At 46.2% G+C, this 22,093-nt stretch overlaps 1 protein-coding gene and 1 long non-coding RNA gene across 9 annotated transcripts in view; one reads left to right on the plus strand and one right to left on the minus strand.

The window, feature by feature from the left end:
• Nucleotides 1–952: 952 nt before the first annotated feature.
• On the minus strand, nt 953–21,476 carry LRRC52 (leucine rich repeat containing 52). Its single transcript, XM_002715857.6, has 2 exons — nt 20,619–21,476; nt 953–1,413 (listed from the first exon to the last, which is right to left on the minus strand). The coding sequence occupies exons 1-2, from the start codon at nt 21,238–21,240 to the stop codon at nt 1,088–1,090; spliced, it is 948 nt and encodes a 315-aa protein (XP_002715903.1). The 5' UTR covers nt 21,241–21,476; the 3' UTR covers nt 953–1,087.
• The window catches only part of LOC149125399 (uncharacterized), an 85,807-nt gene continuing 85,157 nt past the window's right edge, over nt 21,444–22,093 (plus strand). For 3 of the 8 annotated variants that reach the window (XR_016210441.1, XR_016210443.1, XR_016210442.1), the window contains exon 1: nt 21,444–21,683. This is a non-coding gene — a long non-coding RNA (uncharacterized LOC149125399). The remainder of the gene's footprint in view (nt 21,684–22,093) is intronic. The other 5 variants (XR_016210444.1, XR_016210447.1, XR_016210446.1 and 2 more) reach the window with 2 other exon arrangements.

A 22,093-nucleotide genomic window follows, 5' to 3' on the forward strand; every position in this document is an offset into this window, starting at 1 on the left:
CAGGGACAGCTAGCTTCCTGCTGGGGGTTTGAGCTGAGCCCTGAACATGAACATCATTTGATCTGGCTAGAGAGAAAAGGACAACCTGTGATGGGTCTTTAAGCCTAGATTGAGCCTTCTCTTTCTTCTACTCTCTTTCCCTTCCTCTGACCAGCTCTGAGAGATGGACCATGCCCGTGCAACCATTGTCACTCTAACACTTCAGGAAAGATAGCAGCTCCTGGTGCATGGAGCATGGTGTTTGGTGTCAGGCAGAACCTGGGTTCAGCCATTTGCTTTGCTTTACATCCACTGTGGGATTTGAACGGGTTATGTTGCCTCTCTGAGCCTCATAAGCAGGAGGGTAGTGGGACTACCTGCCTTGGTTGTTATGAGCACTAAGTACATGAGAAAACATTTGGAAAGCTGATACAATGATGAGCACTTGGTAATGACTCAGTAAGTGCTGGCCGCCTCCATGTGCTTCATTGCTTTGTCTTGTCCAAGGCTTATTTGTTGAACTTTGGTTATGTTGCTATAAGTTTCCTGGAGATGCAGCCTCATGGACAGGAGAGAAAGTAGGCTTTGGGAGTCTGTGCTACTAACCATGGGGGGCCAAAATCAATCATTAAATGTGTCCAGGCCTCAACTTCTCACTATTAAACAGTATCAACATTGTAGGGTAATTGTCATCATTATGAGATGGATAGTAGAGATGGCCCATTGACATATGTCAGTCTTGACTTTCCCCAAATGGATAATTTTTTTTTTTGAGGAAGATTTGAAATACTGTGGTTCTCATATCTTACCCTGCACCACTTAGCTTGGGTCTGTAGTAGGCGATGGTTAAACGCTGAGTTGAGTTGCTTTGGGTGTGGGCTTCCTCAGCACTTAGATCTTTCCAACAACGTTTCTAGGCTTTGTGCTGCCCCAACCTGCTGAGCTTGAAGAAGCTGGTGGAGGGACCAAGCTGTGAAATGGCCAACATTTATTTATTTTACTAGTAGGCTTCAGTCTCTAAGACAGTTACATAGTGTTGAGCTGGGGGCAAGAGAGAAAGCTGGGCAGAGGGGAGGCTGTGGGAACATCAGACGGTGGTCTCTGGTAGCTAAATCAGCTGAGGGAACCCACTATGCACTGAATTAGCCCTGGCTTGAAAAATCCTCCTGGTGACTTCCACCCTGTGGCTGGCCTCGTCCTCGATCTCCTCCTCGCTTGACTTGCGGCGGGCATTCTGGTATAGCACAGCACACACACCTGTGAGCCACGCGGCCACGGTGCCCGCTGAGAAGATGCAAAAGCCGATGAGCAGCATGAAGATGTAGTCTTTGCGATCCAGGTGTGTGATGCACATGTAGCGGAGTGGGTTCCCTACCTGGGTGATGGGCCATCCTAACAGCTCCGTGGGCTCCATGCACGTGGCATTTTGACCATCTGTAAATAAAAACACAGCAGGCATGGGGCTGAAACAGTGGCTCTTTCAGGGTCCTGAGGCCAAAGGGAGCCTGCAGGCGCTGCCTGGGACCCTCCCTGCTCTACGTGTGGTGGGTGGGCCAGCAGCAGTGGTTGCATCAGCTGGACCTTGTTAGAGATGCTGAATCTCAGGCCCTACCCTGGACCCCCTGAACTGGAATCTGCATGTTAGCAAGCTTCCTGGGAGATGTGGTGGCACACTGCCCTGTGAGGACTTTGCCTGTACTGCATCCCTTGCCCTCCAGATTGACTGTGCTGCATTTGGTAGGTGAGAATGGGCTTGTTTCTTAAGGGTCCCCAAGGATGGAGAGACCACAACAAGGGCCAGGAGGTAGGAAACTTGAGCCAGATTTCCCTGGAGTGTAGACACTTCCCAGATCTCCACGAGTGTTCACCATCTACCTCCCCTCTTTCTCCCTTTTGCCCCCACCTCTCCCCTTCACTTTGTCCTTTTCTCTTCAACTGTGCCTGAGTCCAGCTAGGGCCCACTAGTGCTACTTAAGAGCATCATAAAACATCTGACTTGACTCTAGGGAGGGATGAGAGTCCCTGGAGATGCCGACTGAGTGTTCTCCCACCGGGAGAAGTCAGGTGGAACTCAGGGGACAAGATCATAGCAGGGGAAGCAGCTCCACTTCTCAGCAGTGGGGTTGACATTCATGGGTTGCTCACACAGTGTATGTGAGTCTTCAGCCATTTTTAGTAGCTGGCTCAGTTCCCTGGCTAATTCTCTGAGCACCTCCCTACCACCAGTCCCAGGGACTTCGGTCCACAGCAGAAGAAAAAGTGTGCTCTGAAGCTAGATAGACCTGGGTTCCAGTCTAGACTCTGTCACTTGCTAATTTTGCAAACTTTGGCAGGATACCTAGTCATCTCTCTGAGTCCCATTTCCATATCTTACAAAATGCAAGGAATGATATCTATGCTCAGGATGGAGTAGGGGATCAATGGACACAGGTTGAGAAGGTATGCTACTAGGTCTGGTGCACAGAATCTCTGGAGCTTTATCCTTAGCCCTGTGTTTTACTAACTCCTCTGATATGTCATCCTGGTGCCTCTGGGGGGTACCCAGGTAAATATACTTGGCATGCTTTAGATAAGTGAGCTCAGACTCAGGGCTGAGATGTGGGCTTGCTATAACCACGATTAAGATTCTGGCTGGCGCCACGGCTCAATAGGCTAATCCTCCGCCTAGCGGCGCCGGCACACTGGGTTCTAGTCCCGGTCAGGGCACCGGATTCTCTCCCGGTTGCTCCTCTTCCAGGCCAGCTCTCTGCTGTGGCCAGGGAGTGCAGTGGAGGATGGCCCAAGTGCTTGGGCCCTGCACCCCATGGGAGACCAGCATAAGTACCTGGCTCCTGCCTTCGGATCAGCGCGGTGCGCCGGCCGCAGCGCGCCTGCCGTGGTGGCCATTGGAGGGTGAACCAACGGCAAAAGGAAGACCCTTCTCTCTGTCTCTCTCTCTCACTGTCCACTCTGTCTGTTAAAAAAAAGATTCTAATAGCAGCTATATTTACTAAACTCTTACTATACGCTGAGTGACAAATGTTATCCCATTTAAATTTTTTTTTAATTTATTTATTTTAAGAGGCACACACACACACACACGGGGGTGGGAGAGAGAGAGAGAGAGAGAGAGCGCGATATCTCATAGCCACTGCTTAACTCCCCAAATGTCTGCAATAGCCATGACTGGAATAGGGCTGAAGCCAGGAACTGGGAACAGAAACTCAGTCTACCATGTAGGTGTTAGGGACCCAAATACTTGAGCCATCACTTGTTGCCTCTCAGTGTTTGCATTAGCAGGAAGCTGGGATTGGGAACCAGAGCCAGGACTTGAACCTATGCACTTGGATGTGGGATGCAGGTATAACAACATTTAAATGCTAGGACAAACACCTGGCCTTCATTTAATTCTTTTATTTTTTGAAGCATCATTTAATTGCATTTTATGAACTTTTTTGGAGTTACTTATATATTTTTTAAAAATTTATTTATTTGAAAGTCAGAGTCACAGAGGGACAGAAGGAGAAGTCTTCTGTTTACTGGCTTACTCTCCAAATGACTGCAACAGCCAGGGCTGAGCCAGGTTGAAGCCAGGAGCCATAAGCTTCATCTGGGTCTCCCATGTAGGTGACAGGGGACCAAATACTTGGGCTGGCTTTCTGCTGCTTTTCCCAGGCCATTAGCAGGGAGCTGAATCAGAAGTGGAGCAGCTGGGGACTTGAACCACTACCCATATGGGATGCTGGCAGTGGCTTTACCCACATTCTACAACATTGACACCCTTAAATGTTTTTTTTTTTTTTTAAATATTGACTTATTTGAAAGGGAGAGTGACAGAGAAAGTGGGGGAGAGATTGAGAGATAGAAAGAGAGAGGGAGAGAGAGAGAGGAAGAGAGAGAAAGAAAGTGAAAGAATCCTCCATGCTTTGGTTCATTTTACAAATGCCAGGGAGGGCTGAGCCAGACCGAAGCCAGGAGCCAGGAGCTTCATCTGGATCTCCCATATGGGTGGCAGTAACCCAACTTGGGGCATCACCTGCTACTTCACAGGTGCATTAGCAGGGAGCTGGATGGGAGGTGGAGATGGGACTCCATCCAGACACTCTGATGTGGAGTGTATGCCCCGTCATCCTCCCCACCCCCACCAAGCTGAAAATTAACCTGCTGAACAACACTCACTCCATCATTTACTTTTTAAAACAATTGTGGTGGCCATAATATTATCCTTGTTTTTACAAATAAGTAAACTGATTCTCAGGAGGTTTTGTGGTTGAAGGTTCTGCAGGATTTAGGCAGGAAATAAGAGACAGAGAAAACCAGGACTGAGTTGTCTAAATTTGTTTTGCAGAAGTGGGAGATGCAACAGAAGCTACTGTGGACAGAAGCTCCCTGTAAACTTCAGGGCTGTACCTGTCTATGTGAAAGCATCAATATCCATGGTGACTAAGGAAGTCACGGAAATCAGGTTCAGTTATGGAAGTCCTAATGGGAACCAGAGCAGAAGAATTAGAGAGAAGAGCACAGGAGTGAGCTGAAAAGGAGGCAGTTGAGTGTAGGTGGCTGGAAAGAGCAGAGTCCATTTCACCTGGACACCATGAGCTGCACCTGCATCTCATCCATGCACCTGCAGGGAAGCTACTCAGCTACACTGAACAAAATGACCTGAAGTTTGCAGTGCTGTTGAGGACTTGTTCTTGCAGGAGGTAGACATGGAAGGAACAGCCAGTGCAGAGACCATGTCACACTCACTTTGTGCAGCAACTACAGAGGAGAGGACAGGAAGAGGCCCTTCTCTGGACTCAGTCCCCCTGCCCTGTGCGAGAGCTCTCAAGTAGAGGAAGCGGTTGAGCATGGGATAGGACAGGAGCACAGTTATGCCCGCAGACCTCCTGCCAATCTGCCTGGCTTGAGGACCTCTGGGTCAGGGAAGGCTCCTGGGAACTGTCCAGGAATACTATTAGGAGAGAGCTTGGGTCACCTGGCTAAACTGCTAGATATGCAGGAACACACAAAGAAAGACATACCTGTGAGAGGCAAGAGGCAAACGTGGGATTCAAGGGCCAGGGCTGGGTCTAGGGTGTTTTTTTTTTTTTTTTAATCTCATTCTACCTTTAAAAAGATTGGGCTTTTAAATTGGGGCTGGGGAGGCAGAGATGAGACTAAACACTGAAAACACGTTTTCCCATTTTGGAGCATTAGCTTTGAAAGGAGCAATTAGGCAGTGATTTTAATGCATTGTGAGGCTGCTGTTAAGTGAGGGATGTGGGTGGCTCTGTTGGGAGGGAGACCTGGGTTTATTCTGCTGCTGCCACCATCTGTCTCCTTTTCCCTACTGTCACTGCCAAAATTGGGGGTCTCCTCTCTCTGTCTCCCTGTCTCCATCATTTCCATGTTTCTCACTGCAGGCTCATGTCTCACACTCCTGCCACATTACCTCCTTCAGGTGTAGATCTTCCCGATACACTTTAGCTTAAACTTCCGTGTGGGCTTCAGAATAATATCCAGACCACCTGGCCTGGCCTGCAGAGACCCTGAGGCTCTGCCCCCTTCTCCCTTTCCCATTTTACTTCTCAGCACCCCCAGCAGCCCACCTTTGCTTCAGACAAACCAAACAACATATTTTCTGGGCTTGAGCCCTACCCTTGCCCTCATCTCTAGCTAACTTTGTTATGTGGCTTTTTTCTTTTTCTTTTTTCTTTGCACCAAATACCCATTTCTCCAGTTTTTGCAGGATCAAGTTCTTCCCATCCTTCAAGATCTAGCCCACTCCAAAGAGACCTTCCCAACCACCTCATCTGCTAGCTTAGAGGATGTGTTGATTGTTACCACACCTGAACTCATCCACAGCATTTCTTGTATCATTCTTAATGTGTCTGGAAAGGCAGCAAATAATGGCCCAAGTACTTTAGCTCCTGTCACCCATGTGGGAGATGGGAAGGGAGTTCTTGGCTCCTGGCTTCAGTGTGGCCCAGACCTGGCTGTTGCAGCCTTCAGGAGAGTAAACCAGCAGACAGAAGACCCTTCTCTCTCTGTTGCTTTGCCTTTCAAATAAATGAATAAATCATAAGAAAATGGAAAATAGAATCAAAAGATGTTCATTTTGGGGACAATAATTTTGAAATCCATGCATAGTTTTTTTTTTTACATAGTATGCATTTTTCATGAACTTTTTGAGGACACATCATCTGCAGATTTCAGAATGGTTTTTTGTATCAAAATAAACTTATCTTTTACTTCTGTGTTCCCTGAACCTTTTTTTCAAGTGCCCTCCCAGAAGGAACTGCTTTTTTTCTTGGTCTGCACAATGGGTCACAGTTCTTCCCAGGTGTCTGCTGCGGTTCCTAGGGCCTTGATGCCCTGGAGGAGCCCGGTCTTGTGTGCAGGCTGCCCTGAGTCTCCAGAGAGCCCTTGCTCAGGAACCATCTGGGCTGACTGGGGGTGGGGAGGTTCCAGGCAATGCAGAGTGAGAGGATGGACTCAGAAGACCCCTCCCAAACTCAGGCCGATGTTTGAATTAATATTAATGGTTGCAGGATTAGGGATGGAGACTTAATTCAATTATGGTGTCTGACAGGTGGGTCTGGAGGAAGGTGCTTAGGTCACTGGGGGTGTGAACTTGGAGGGTATGGTTCTCACAAGGAGTTGATTATCTGTGCTCAAGTTTGGCCTAGCTGTTCTGTCTCTCCTTCCTGACTGGCCATGTGATAGTCCTCCACATCTGCCATGACCAGCTTCCACCTGATACCAGACTATGGAGCTGCCTAATCCTGAACTGTACCCTCCAAATGTAAGCTGAAATAAACCTCCTTTGTTTCCTCCAGGAAAGAGTAAATGAAGTAATGAAAGAATACTAATACAGATGACTAACACATGCTAGAACTCAGGGAATGTTTGTGGAATGAATTAAATCTTAATTTTTTTACCACCCTATGGGGTTGCTGTCATACTGACATGATGCTCTGTTGGAAAAAAGGAACCTGGCAGGTTCCGTGTGAGAGCACTCCACAGCAGGTGATACTGATTGCTGCCTGCCCTGTTGGAGTCTGAGAAGGGTTCAGTGACCTGGGGTGGAGGGGTGGTTCCTGAGGAGGCAGGAATAGGTGGTCTCTGAATCAAATGGAGAGGAAAGCCTTGAACTAGAAGGAGCACCTCCTTTGTCCTCCATGACTTTATAGAAGGAAACAACGGGAAGAGTGTGGGAATGGAGGTGCTGCAGGTATGACATCAATGGTGATTATGATTACCCCCCAGTTAGGGCTCGAGAGCCCCTTGAGAGGAGAGGCCCTTTCTGTTCACTTGGCATCCTTGTGTCTGGCACACAGGATTTGCTAAGTAATTGTCTGTTGAACGCATACCTGGGAGAATGGGTAGATTATTGGTCTCCAAAAGCACATCTTGATCTCTTGTGTCTTTGATCTGTTGTTTAGGACAAGTTCCCTGGTGGGATTTGAAGAGATCACTATTATAATCTGCTGTCCTGTGGGTGGCCCAGGGGAGATGATTCCCTAGAAGAGAACCCGGACTGGGAGGTGTAGCAGCCTGGCAGCTGTGATGCCAGCTGGCCGGCCGGGTGCCCTTCTCAGAGCCTCATTCATGGTCCTGCAAGCATTTCTAGTCCTAGTACTGACTTCTGCCTTAGCCTACCTCATCATTCAGCTCTCTTCTCGTGATCCCAGAAGCCAGAGTTCTGTCTGACCAAACCCAGCCTTCTACCTGTTTTTGTAAATAAAGTTTTATTGGAATGCTGTCATTCTTGCCCTTTTACTATTTTCTAAACTGTTTTTGTATCAATGACAAAGTTGAGTGGTTGCAGTGGAGGCCCACAAAGCCTATAATATTTATTATTGGCCTTTTATAGAAGTTATGTGCTGACTAATGGTCCAAACCGTCCACATCATCTTGAAACTCTAAGTATTTTTGGTGATTTGAGCTGTGCAAAGTACAGTCTTGTCTAATACTCACCATTTTCTCCCTTTGGATTGAGTCCATAGTTCAGTAAGGGTTAAATGTGATTCATAGACTCAGGGAACACTGTGAAGGGGCTCCGGAGTTTAGCAATTTCCATCTGATTATTTCTGTGCATTGCAGCCATTTAGGTTATAGGATTGGGCTTCGCTGTAACTGGGTGCATGTGGGTATGATTTACAAGCAGAGAGTCACCTTGTCCCCATAACACCTTCTCAGGTACTTGCCAGGAGATGAATTCTTCTGTCTCACCAATAAACTAAGACTAAGTGTAACGTTTTCTGGGAAAGTTGTGGATGACTTAGTCCTTTCCCAGGGGTAAGCCTCTGCTGCCATCTTTCTTAGTTAGGCTGTGATGGGGTCAGGAGATGTTACCAGAGTATTCTTGGAAGTAAAGGTAAACTCTAGCTTCTTCTCTATTTGTCTCACAACTAGACCTGCTTAATAACCATCCACCTGCTCAGAGAAATCCAGATAGTACACAGTTGTTCTCAAGGTTAACTAGAAACTTAGAAAATCTCAGTAGCTGAAGGGTGCCACCATTTATCTGATGACCAGGTAGAAACACTCGAGTCTTGTCTGCTTCTTCTCTTATATGCCATGTTCAAATCATAAGAAAATTCTGTTAGTCCTACCTTCAAAATATGTCCTGACTTTTTGTCTTGAATCATCATATGAACCACTAGCCATATCCCAACCACTATCTGCCCTTTCCTGAGCTGTGCTGGGCTCCTAACTCATGTCCTTCCTTTCCTCTACACGCTCTTCTCCATTTAGTTGTGGGGAGAAGCTGTACATCATAGATGATGCTATTTCCCTGCTCCAAACACTTCCTTCCCATCACTTTTAGAATAACACTAAAAGCCTCTTCACGACCTGTTTTTCTGTTATGATCTGGTCTCTGATATTTTCTTTCTCAATTCTTTCCCTTTTTCCTGTCCTCCATGCAAGCCATATTCATAGTCTAATCAGTCAACATCCTTCCACCCCATGGCTTTTATACGTGCTCTTCCCTCTGTCTATAAAGACCCTCTCTCTACCATGCCACGCTTCTATGACTTGCCCCTTACTTTATTCAGTTTGATGCTCAAATTTTGGGCACATGCCTCCCATTTATTTTCCTCTATAGCACTTATCATTATGTTATTTATTATCTTCCTCTGCCATTAGAATGTACATTCCATGATAGCATGTCTGTTTCTAGTCACAGTGATATGCCCGGCGTCTGCTCCAGTCCATGGCACCTAGTAGGTGCTCAGTTATACCAGTCAATGAATGCCTGAAGGTGCCAGGTTGGGCTTCTCAACTCTCTGTGAATGTGAAACAGGGATAATAATGCCAAATGTTGTGACCAAACATCTTTTTTAAAATAAAATAATTTATTTTAAAGTTTTAAATTATTTTTAAACAGATTCAGTGTGATTTGTAGATACAGTTCTAAGAACATAATGTTATTTCTTTTCTCCTTCCCTTCTACCTTCCCCCATGGCCAAAGCATCTTGACTATTGGAAGAAAACACATTGACAATGACAGGGGTTATCTAACATGACTTTAATCCTAGTCCTAAGTATTTTTTCACTGGATGTGTCAGATCTATTAGCTATTCCTTCATTGGTGCTATGGGTTGAGAAGGGTTTGTCCTTTCTGAAATTCATGTTGAAATTTAATTCCCATTATGAGATAGTAAAAGGAAGGGCCAAGTGGAACTCTCAAGAGGTGATCAGGGCTCTGCCCTCATGAATGGATTAACCCATTTATTCTATCAATACATTTATGGATCAGTGGGTCAATGGATTATCCTGAAAGTGGATCTACTATAAAAATCACATGTGATGCCCTGTGCTATCTTGGGACTCTGCCAGCAAGGAGGCCATTAATAGTTGTGGTCCCTGGACTTTGGACCAAAACTGAAAACCAAAACAGAACTTTTTTTTTTATGACTCATCAAGTCTGCAATATTGTGTTACTAGCAACAGAAAGCGGACTGAGACATCTGAGTGAGAGGAAGGCTAAGGTATCACCATGTGATCAAGTTATCCTTGCATACGGACCACACATCAGGTTAGATGGTTTTTACATTATGTTGTCATGTTGAGTTTTAATGCCCCTGCTCCAAGAGCTTGGCTGCTATTGAGCTGGATCAGAAAGGCATCATGTGCTTAGCCTGTTTCTGTAAACCACACTGCTCTACACCTTCTCTGCATCCCATGTAGCATTCAGAATTGTTACCAGGCAACCAGGCTCCAACCGGGCTCTTCACTTTCTTGAAGAATTGTAACAACAATGTAGCTAGCCTTAGTCAAACATGCACCAGTGTAATTCTAAAGTTTTCATGTGGGTTATTTCATTTAGCTATCACTACTCCAGAAAACGAGTTCTGTTTTATCTTCATCTTACAGATGAGGAACCTGGGTTTCATGGAGACTGGGAAACTCCATAGTCAAGCAGTTGGAAGTGATAGAGGCAGGATTAAAAACCAGTTTGGATCTTAGTTCTACCTGATCAACTAGAATGTGAGCATCTGAAGAACAAAAGAATCTTTTATAGTAACCCAACTGGGTTGGTCTTACAGAAAGCATGTGAAACTCATGTGCCTTATAAGCATATTCTTTGTCTTTTCTCTTATTAAAAGTAAAATAGAGGCTCTCAGGGTGGGCCCCTCAATTGCATTTGCCATACATTGTCACACTTGTTCCCAATTGTGCTTAACCCCATTTCCATCTCTGCAGTCCTGGAGGACAGAAAAGGTGCCTGCCCCCATTCCCTGCCTACCCTTTCCATTTGGAAGCCTTTGGGGCTATCCTTCCCCCTTTACGTCTTTTTTTTTTTTTTCACTGCACCAACCCTTTCTCATCATCAGATGAACATTAACACAGATCCCCTTTCTCTGGCAAAATACGCTCATGCTTTTTGTTCCTTGTCCAATTGTCATTCTATTTCCTCGGTCCACAGTCATGTTTCTTAGAACAGCTGACATTGTTTCTCTTTTTTTGTTCAGCCCATAACCTGTTGCTGTCTGGTGTCTATTCCCGCCACACCACCAGAACTGCCCACAATATTAGGGGCTTCTGGGTAGCCAAATCTGATGGACAGTTTTCAATTCCCCGTCTGACTTGCTCCCACGTGTTGGGATTTTTTGGCTTCCATGTACCTTTTCTGATTTCCTACCTTTGGCTGTTCCTTCCCAGTGCTGTGCATAGGTTACCCCTCCTTACCTGGTCCCATAATAATATATTGGCTTTCTCTAAAGCTTCTGTCCTTGGCCCCTGTTGTCCCCTCATTCTAAACTCTCTTCCCTGGCCTCATCTTCTGATGGGTTTTAATGATCACCAGTGAACCAAAAGAGATACGATCCCCAAACACATATTTTATGTCTTGTTCTCTATTCTGAATTTCAGACCAGAACATTCAAATTCCTGTTAACTAACAAGGAACTCCCCTCTGATCAAACTGAAGATGGGGCTCCATTTTTGTCCCCTCTTTAAGAATGTCTGTCTCACTGAAGTCCCCATGGTTGTCTAAGCCAAGGTCTTGGGAACTATCTTTGATTTTCCCCTTTCCTTTATTTTTCATCTCTCTCACTCATTTAGTGAAAATTTATTGAGTGTATTCTGTGTCAGGCCTTGTGCTAGTTTCTAAAGATTCAGACTTACTCTCATAGAGCATCCAGCCTATGTGGGAAGACAGAATTTAAGTGAATATAGTTTATTAGTTACTTAGAATTGTGTGAGAAGTTATGATGGGAGTACAAGGAACCATGAGAAGATATAGTTCAGGCCCAAGTCCTGAGGTTTCCACCTTCTAAGTGATTCCTTCTGACTTGTTTACACCTCTCCATTCTCACTGCTGCTGTGGGCTTGCCTGGTTGCCTAGAGGAGGATCTTTCCTGTCACAACCTCCAGGTTTGTCTGTCTACCAGAGCATCTAAGGAAACATGGCTTATTCCTCAGAAAATTTTCAAAAACCCTTAAGGAGGCCAATGCTGTGGCACAGCAGGTTAAAGCCCTGACCTGAAACGCTGGCATCCCACATGGGCAACAGTTCAAGTCCCGGCTGCTCCACTTCCCATCCAGCTCTTTGCTATGGCCTGGGAAGCAGTAGAAGATGGCCCAAGTGCTTGGGCCCCTGCTCCCATATGGCAGACCCAGAGGAAGCTCCTGGCTTTGGATTGGCCCAGCCCCAGCTGTTGTGGCCAACTGGGGAGTGAACCAAGCAGATGGAAGACCTCTCTCTCTCTGTAACTGACTTTCAGATACATAAATAAATATTTAAAAAAAATCAAACCCTTAAGGCTGGACCACTGTCCCTCTTCACTGGGTTATTTCAAGGTTGGGGCGTACTTCACCTCTAGAAAGGAGGAAGTCAAGGTTGCTCCTTTGGTCAGCTTTGCTCTTCTGCTTCTCAGAGGCCTGTGTGACACTGGGACAGCTGATGGGTCATGAGTAAGGACCTGGTGCTACAGAGCTTGAAGGAACCTGAGATCACCGACTCTCAGGGATCTCAGCTATGCTGAATTAGGGAGTGTGCTAGGGTCACCTAGGGCTTCTTCCTAAACTGTTCCTGCTACTCCCATTGTGCTCTGGATTTCTAGATGGCTGAGGGATCACTGACTTAGATGTACCCCTTTCTGCCTCCTGTTGCCCCTAGAAGGCTGCTCTTACAACTTTCTGCAGGAGGGAGCTACAGGCCAGGGAGTTTGTTACAAGGTAGGAGAGCCAGCCTGGCAGAGCAGCCTTGGAATTATCTGATGCCCAGCTATTTTTTTTTTTTTTGGCCTTTGGTCTGTATTTCAATTTCCCTGATGGAGGAGATGGGTAAGTGTTAATAGTGGAATAGTGCAAGGGCCTGAATTCATTCTGGCAATCTAAGCTTTGGCACAGTTGTGGATGACTTTGTACTTGGTGGGTTGAAATGGGGCCATTATCCTATTATAGCAGTCTTGAATACAGGATGAAATAGCCTCAGAATGAAACTAAGATGTTCTCTCTCAAAATGCCCTCAAAATGACTTGGACCTGCGGCAGCACATGACCCAGCCCATCTGCTCCCTGCACATGTCCCTGGGTGGCTTTGTCTACCCACCTCTGGAGCACCTGGTCCAGGCTCAGTGAGGACTGCCTAAGGACTATAATTTAACAGCTGATGCAGAGGGACCCTTTGTCCTCAAACTGCGACTCCTACTCTTCGCAGCCTGTTACTTGCTGAGCTCTCACTGTTTCTTGTTGTTCTTTGTCAAATTGCCATTGCTCTTAGAGGGAGACATTTCAAAACATTATTAGCCATTACCATCTAATTGCAAATCAATTTAGTCACCAATTGGAGCAGTTGCTAAGTCTAGACATTGACATAGTGTTTCTGAAAAGTGACCCAAGAATCACCTGCAGGTCATGGCATCTCAGATCTCAGAACATGGGGTCTCAGATTCTTGTGCTTATCAGAGTTTGAAAACCACTGTCTGAGCAGGTCATGTATGGAAAGAAGGTCTGAGGCACTGAGTCCGTTGGGGGATAGAGGCCTTGTTCTAGTGGAGTTGAATGTGCTTAAGACAGGAGGATGTTTTAGAGTTGAATGAACTATGGTGTGCTTGACAGCATGGAAATACCATGGCATTGGAGAACAACATTGAACTTGGGCATAAGGCCATCTCTGTGCTAGGCTTGGCTCAGTACTCCCTTAACTGTGAGGCAAATGGATTCTCAAGTTCCAGCTTAAGTATCTTAAGTTAAAAGGCTTCCCAAACCAGTGAAGTATCCACTAAAATTAAAATTTTGGGACCCTCAGTTGGTTTAGCCAAGTTTCAAGAGCTCAATAGTGGAGCCGGTGCTGTGGCATATCAGGTAAAGATGCTTCCTGAGGCATTAACATTCTGTATGGGTGCTGGTTCATGTCCCAGCTGCTCTACTTCCCATCCAGGTTCCTACTAAGGCTCCTGGGAAAGCAGCAGAGGATGGCCCAAGTGCTTGGGCCCCTGCACCCATGTGGGAGACCCAGAGGAAGCTCCTGGCTCCTGGCCTCATTTCACCATTTGGGGAGTGAATCAGCAGATGGAAGACTTTCTCTCTTTCTCTCTGAAACTCTTGCCTTTCAAATGAATAAATACATCTAAAAAAAAAAAAAAAAGAGCTCAATAGCATGCTCAATAGCAGCAACCTGTAGCCAGCTGCTGCTGTCCTGGGCAGCACATATAACCACCATTTCCAGGCTGCAGAAACTTCTGTTGAACAGCACTGGACCAGACTTTGAGAGTGAGGGAAAGAGGGTTTCAGAAGGCCAGGTTTCTGTGTCCAGGAGTTTAGTGTTGAGTACATTTTTGAGAGCATTCTGAGAAACATTCAACCCTGACCCACAAGGGCACATAGAATATCTTGGGAAGAACTTGACTGCCACTCTTCCCTTCACATAGCATTAATGACTGGAAAATTACAGTTCCCACCAGGAATCAGTCCTCCTACCTGCTAGAGGAAATGGAATGTGTGGGCCTGTTTTATCCTATATAGTGCACCCGGGCACCTGTACTTCACTACACACCTCCATTTCTGCTGTAATTTTTGTTTGGGAAGTGAATATGTGAACTCTGAGGACTGAATACGTTTCAAAACATCTGAAAAGTGTGCCTTTGGGGGGTTTCCTTTGCTCCAGATCTTTGATAGTAGCACTAATTCCCTCACCAATTTGAGGATGCTTCCATCTTCTTGTTCAATAGAGCCTTATGATGAAATAAGGGGAATGAAGCACTCAACTTCTTCTACCATATAAGGGACATCCTCAGCCAAACACGACATAATGGAAGGCCATGCTATCACCTTGCTGTCTTTTAAGATTTCTCCATTTCCTTCCTGTAGCTTTACTTCCTTTTTTTTTTAAAAAAAGATTTATTTATTTATTTGAAAGTCAGAGTTACACAGAGAGAGAAGGAGAGGCAGAGAGAGAGAGAGAGAGAGAGAGAGGTCTTCTGTCCACTGGTTCACTCCCCAATTGACCAGAGCTGTACCAATCCAAAGCCAGGAGCCAGGAAGTTCTTCCAGGTCTCCCACATGGATGCAGGAGCCCAAGGACTTGGGCCATCTTCTACTGCTTTCCCAGGCCACAGCAAGAGCTGGATTGGAAGAGGAGCAGCTGGGAATAGAACTGGTGCCCATATGGGATGCCAGCGTTTCAGGCTTTAACCTGCTGTGCCACAGTGCCAGCCCAGATTTAACTTCCTTTCATGGTTCTTCACTGTTGCAGAATTAATCCTGGATAAATGAATTTACCCAAAATTCATTCCTCCCTCTGGTATGACAGCTTATAAAGGCTAAGGAGCACTTATGTTATTCTTCCCAGGAGCTTATGTATTTTTTTTTTTTTGCAGGGCCCTTTTCAAGATCATAACACCTTCTGGGGCCCAAAGGGGTGAATCTCTAAAGGTTAATTTCAGCTCAGTGGTAAGCAGTGGATGGGAAGATATTGGGGCAAAGTTATTGCTTGGCACTCTTAGCTCAAAAAAGTCACACCATGGTGGTGACTCTTTTCCCTCAAGGCCATATCTGCCCCAAGCTATACTGACTCTCTCCCTCATCCCTAGAAAGCTGTTTGCACATCCACACCTGCCTCTGGAAGTGGGACAGGTCTCCAGGTAGAGCATCAGTTTCAGATTCAGGCAGCTCAGGAACAACCACCTTGCTAATGCTGGTCCAACCCTGAATCTCATGGCTTAGGCTGAGGCCAAGAATTGACTTGGGCTTCTAGTTTGCTTGGTTCTCCAGCATCTTTTTATGAACCCTGTGTTCATAAACTAATACTCAACTTCCTCCAGGAGTCCCCTTGTCTCACTTTCTCAGGGATTACCATCCTAGGACTTGCTGTCCATCTTCCCACACCCAATCTATATCTCTTCAGTTATGTCTCTTAGGATACACTTTCCCCTAATACCACAAGTGTGGAGAATTTCTGAAGTCCCTCGTTTTTCTGGGTTGTGTACATGTTTGCTACTATTTTCTTGATCTCTTATTTTTTTTATATATACCAACCATTTGCTTATTGAATGGTATGGTATGTCAAACTTAATGCTAACAGCAGTTCATAAGTATTTTTATTTCATCCTTATGACAGCTCTAAGGAAGTTGGTTCTATCATTATCTCTCTTTTACAGATGAGGAAATTCAAGTTCAGAGAGGCTAAGTAAACTCAACAGATATTCTATAAATTGTAAGTGGCATGGCCAGGATTATAACTCAAGTCTACTTCACTCCAGAAATTGAGCTCTTCACACTGGGTCCTGCTGCCGGCACAGTGTCTGTCTTTTGTCACCTGTAGCTGAGGCTGTCTCACAACAGGCACACAAAGGCCTCTTTTATCCTGTCTTGTTGAGTCTGCTATGCCTGAATGGACAAGGGATACATGTGGTATAGATAACCCAGAGTCACGTGAGTCTCCATACTCAGGCCCAGAATTCTTACTTAGCTTCATGAGCACGTGCTTGGCACATAATAGGCACTCAATTACTATTTAAATGGACGAACAGGTGAATTGAGTGGTATCGTGGACTTCCCTTACTTAACCAAGCCTTGCTTGTCAAAAGAGATATATATGGATTCCATTGTCACACTGCTCTTCAGGTTCCACGAATACTTGAAGGCCCCTCATAAAGCACCACACATAAAATCTCCCAATGCAAAGCTTTGCTATCTCTGTAAATCTAAAATGAACCTATTTGTAAGTTGGGTCATGCTTTATGAAAAGCTAGATCACTCTCAGCTTATTTCATAGAAATTCTCCCTATTTCCTGAAATGTGGGCACTTGGGGAGAAATGTGTGGGCTCGTACTAGAACAAGTCAAAGATTCTCATGTTGATAGCACATGCAGTATAAAACAGTGAACTTAAGGTTGAGATTTCATCAAGAGTGCTTGTCAATAGCAAAGATATTTCCACTTAGCAGGGACCATGAATCATCATGCGAGATTCAAATAAAATAAATATCTTTGCTTATATTGAGATTTGGTTAAAGGACAAGAGAAGCATTAGGTGAATATTACAGTGTGTGTTCAACTTTATGTGTAAGTAGGTGTGTTTGTGTACATTTATGTGTGTACATATGGTGTGTGAATGCAATATGTGGGCAGGTATGTATGTGCAGATGGTATGTCTATGCAAGTATTTCTTCGTATTTGTTCATATGTATGTGTATGTATGTGTGTTTGTGTGCATGTTTGTGATTGTATGTGTGTATGAGAAGGGTGAACCAGGCTGAGTAGGGCCAAATGAGAGCAAACACTGAGATCAGATTCATCCTTTTGTTTGTGTGGATTTGGGTGAAACCTGGATTTTCAAGGGAAGCGCAGGTATACCAAAATGAATTTGTGATGGTTAGTGCTTATTAACCAATGAAAATGAACTTGGGTGAAGTCCGAGTGGTAGCCAGATAGGGGATAAAGCTGAGGCTCAGATATTGTGGCCATATGCTTATAACATGACTTATATTTATAACTAAACTGATTTCTAGGATAATAGTTACCATGTGATGTGATGATTTAAGAGAAAGTATAGTTTCACAGAAAGACCTGGATTTGAAATCAAATAATTTTCTTGCCTTTTACCACCTATGTGATTTTTAGGAAAGTCAAACTCTTTTTTTCATCCAAAGATAGGGTTAAAAATACTAATCCTGGCCTCTTCCACCAGTTGAGGGCACACCATTTAAGAACTGGTATAATACTGAAAAGAAAATGAGATACCCTCAGTGAAAAAATACTCCCCAGACCTGGCATTGTGGCACAACAGGTTAAGCTGCCACCTGCAATGCTGGATCTCATATAGGCACTGGTTTGAGCTGTTCCACTTCCAATCCAGCTCCCTGCTAATGGCCTGGGAGAGCAGCGGAGGATGGCCCAAGTGCTTGGGACCCTGTACCCACATGGGAGCCCCAAAAGAAGCTTCTGGCTCATGGCTTCAGCCTGGCCCAGCCCTGGCTGTTGTTGCCATTTGGGGAGTGAACCAGCAGATGAAGATCTCTCCCTGTCTCTCTCTCTCTGTCTTTTGTATGAATAAATACATAAATATTAAAAAAAAAGAAAGAATACTCCCCAGGTGCAAAGCTCTGTACAAATTAGATTGTTCTTATGTCTGACTTAGGGCTAGAAAACAATAGTAACGTGGAACAATGAGACCATATTTCTGCATGAAGTATTCCCCGGGCTACCAAACAGCAGAGGGATGAGCAGAGTAACAGTTGTGGGTGCCTGTGTGGGATGCCCCTGGCCAGTACATGAGAACTCTGTCTACCTCAAAAGACAGACTTAATTTCTGAGGAGCTTGTGGTCTTGTCCAAATAGATGCTTCCTTTAGATGTCCTTGGAAACATGTGGTGAAATAGACTTGGTTTATGATCCTATCCACTTATGCATTGTACTAAAGAGTGAAGAAATGCAAAGTAGGCAACCCGAAAATTCAAAAAGACACACCTGTACAAGCAGAAATGTGATTATGAGAGAATAGGTCGGGGGCAAAGTGGTTGGCTTAAGGGCTGGGGTACAGGCCAGGCAAGTTCACTCTGCTCAGTGAAGGAGGAGGTCGCCCTGGTACCTGACGAACTTTGGGAAGATGTGTATGTGAAATTAGGGGGGCGAGAGAACATGAGGTCCTTCCACAGGCCAGTTACATGAACACTGATGGCGGGAGTCCCGTTCAGGAACCACATTTATTACGTGGGAGTGAATAATTTGAACCCTCTGTAGGGAACTTTCTAGAAACTCTCACAGCACCAGTTATGGAGAAAAGTAGAAGACATCTCTGGCTCCCAGAAATGGGAGCCAGACAGGCAGGGAAACCCATCCAAGATGACTGCTCTTGTCTCCTTTTGTGATTAGGACTGTTAAGAGGATGTCTGAGGGCCAGTGTTGTGGCACAGTGGGTTAAGCCACTGTCTGTGTCACTAGCATCCCATGTGGGCACCAGTTCTAGTCCCAGCTGCCCCACTTCCGATCTAGCTCCCTGCTAATGAACCTGGGAAGGCAAGGCTGCAGAAGATGGCCCAAGTACTTGGGCCCCTGCCACCCAATTGGGAGGCACGAGTGCTCCAGGTCTGGCACATCCCCAGTCATTGCGGCCATTCGGGGAGTGAACCAGCAGATGGATGCTCTCTCTCTCTCTCTCTCTCTCTCTCTCTCTCTCACTTTACCTTCCAAATAAAATAAACGAATCTTAAATAAAAGAAGATGTCTGACAAAGCTAGTTCCTTTTGATTTATTATAATCACTCAAAAGGGATGGTTTGCGGGCGGGAGGGTGGTTATGGGGGGAAAACCGCTATAATCCAAAAGTTGTACTTTTGAAACATATTTATTAAATAAAAGTTTGAAAAAGAATTGTGTGGCAGCAGGGCAAGGTACTAAGAGTACAAAATTTAAGGAGGCTCTTATCCTCAGTGTGCTCATTCTCAGGGCATAAATTCTGTGCACCTCCTTAAATTTTGCATCCCTGAGTCTTGCTTGCATCACCTAGCCCAGCTCTGCTGAAAGATCTAAGAGGGGCACCCTGGGAGACCCAGCGGGCACATTTTCACTCCCAGTCACCACCCTGTTCCCTCTCTCTCAGTTTCCCTTGAGGTCTGTCACTTTGGCAGGAATATTCTTAGGATATTGTCACGTGGGTGGGACTTCAGGGGGGAAGCTTCGCAGGATGACCCTGCAGCTGGTTCTGTGAAAGCATGCACCCAGGGAAGGGTGGGAAGACAGGCTTTAGAAGGGTGTGCTTTTCTCTGCAAAGTCCATGTGTGCTGGATTCTAGCAGTGGCACTCATAGTTACCATTTCTCTGCAGCTCTGATTTTCCCGGGTGAAAGAGCTTTGGTGGACAGGGAGAACTGGAGGGGAAAGGATAGGACAGAGACGTCCCCAAGAAGAGGAGGGAATGAGGCACAGAGACGATGGCACTGGGGCCACGGCCAGGGGTTGGGGGATCTGCATGGAGTGACAGCAGCTAGACTGGGAATCTCCCAGTAAGACCTGAGAATCTGCTGCCACCCAGGGAGCAAGCTGTGTGCCCGTTCACTGATTTGTGCCCTTCTTTCCTTCCTGGTGAGGTCAGCACGGACAGAACAAAAGGCTTTTTCTTCTCCCACGCCTCTCCCCTCTCTCATTGTCCAGATGGCTCCCAGGCCCCTCCTCCCATCTCATTTGAACTTCCCCTTCTATACTTACAATCCCATTGGATCCTGCACTGTTTGTATGCGACTGAAGTTACTTTTAGATCCTGGAAGAATGTAGTCACTGAATTAAGCAGACTACAACAGTTTACCAAAGGAACATCGAGTCCTTGTCTTGTTCCTTGTCCTTGTCCTTGTTCCTTTGCAGCTATAGGATCCTATCATATCTGTACACATCACTTTATTTGAAAGACAGCTCTGTGTGTTAGGTAATGTTACTGTCCCCATTTGTGGATCAGGAAACTGAGGCTCAGAGAAGTGGTGACCTCCTCAAGAGCAGCCGAGTTGAGGACCCGAACTCAGCTCTTTGGATTCCTATCTCGGAACATTTCTTACAGAGCCTATGGCATCTCCAGTCAGCCACAACGTGGACCCCCAGGGCAGTAGGGAAGCGTGTGCATTCTGTCTAACCCGGGCTTTTCTCCCATTCTGCCTGTCTTTTGACTTATACCTCTTTGGGAGCCAGTTCCTCTATCCATCACTTCCTCTTCCCCATGCCCAGGCAAGCCCTCACCTGGGTAGTCCAGATGGGACACAATCAAGAAGATGGCGAAGTCCAAGAAGGAGCAGTTGCACTTCCAGGGGTTCCCACTCAGATACAGGGTCTGTAGGACCGTGAGGTGGTGGAAGGCAGCTCTGTCCAAGGTCTTCAAGCCAGTGTTCCTGAGGTCCAGATACCGCAGAGAGCTGGTGTTGGCAAAGGTGTACTTGTCCAGCGATAACAGGTGAGGGTTATTGGCAATGTTCAGCTGTACCAGGTTGCTGAGCACCGAGAAGCTGAACGGGGAGATGGAGGTTAGGTTGTTGGAGCTGAGGTCAAGGTAGATGAGTCTGAAGACCCCGATGAAGGTGTAGTCCATCAGCTCTCGGATCCGGTTGTTCCGACAGTCCAAGTACACAAGGTCACTGAGAAGTCCCAGATGCATGGCTGGCAGACTAGTGATGCTGTTCTCATTGAGGAATAGGCGCCGGGTGTTCAGGGGTATGTCGGGAGGGTATTCCGTTAATTGCTTCCCTGTGCAGATCACCTCTTGAGCTTGACACTGGCAATTATTTGGACACTTTGACCCTGACACCAGCCCCATTCCAAAGGAGAAGAGTAACCACCAGGGGCTGGGACCTGAAGCAAGGGACATAGTAAGAAGCCAGGACTAGCCTCCTTGCACCTTCCTGCGGGCGCTGTCCCTCTGAGCTGAAGTCTGCCGAGGGTGGGGCAGGGCAGGGGAGGGGCGCTGGAAAGAACAGTAACACTCTAGCTTTGTGCAAAGCAATTTTCCATTACAGGAGAACTGAACAGAAGTTGAAACGCGAGGCCCAATGCCCCGGCGGCCGGCTCGGTGGCTCTGCTGTGCCGCTCGGGAGCTCCCAGGCTGCTGCTGGACGCCTGCCCACTTGGCCGCTCTGAAAGGTCTCACCCTTGCCCTGCGCTTGCCGTGAAGGGGAGCCAGGGGAGAGCCACATGACAATGAGGTTGCCAGTCGGCTCCATTGTGATGTCAGCGGCCTCAGGAGCAGCTTGGCTGAGGCAGAGACTGCTCACCTCTGCTTCTGGGTGCTGTGGGGGTGTTAGGTGTGTTTCGGTAAGTGGGCTGTCCCCTGGCAGGGGGCCTCGTGCGTAGGGGCCTGCATGTGTGCACAGGGGGTGACACGTGTGGGGTTTACTATGCATGGTAATGCTTGCCTCATGGAAGTGTAGGAGAGGATCAGGCTGGTCTGGCCACAGGGGGATCGTGGGAAGTCCCCAGCCCTATGCCCTGCCCTTGGCTGATAGGCAGTGACTTGCTTAAGGCCAGTCCTCAGAGTGGGTTTTTTCTTGAGTAATTGAATTTAGATGAGGGCCTTTTATTGTTGTTTTTTTTTTTTTTCTCTTTTGGTGTTATCAGGAGAGATGGGAAAGGGAGTGCATCCTTTCAAACTGAATAAACTCAAGTGGATTTGTGTCTAGTTAGCTCACTCTTGATTCTGTTTATTTGCTCAGTATTACTTGGAT

Source organism: Oryctolagus cuniculus, chromosome 7 (assembly GCF_051225735.1).
Source record: "Oryctolagus cuniculus isolate XC-2025 breed Fujian yellow rabbit chromosome 7, ASM5122573v1, whole genome shotgun sequence".
In the NCBI taxonomy this organism is placed as follows: Eukaryota; Metazoa; Chordata; class Mammalia; order Lagomorpha; family Leporidae; genus Oryctolagus; species Oryctolagus cuniculus.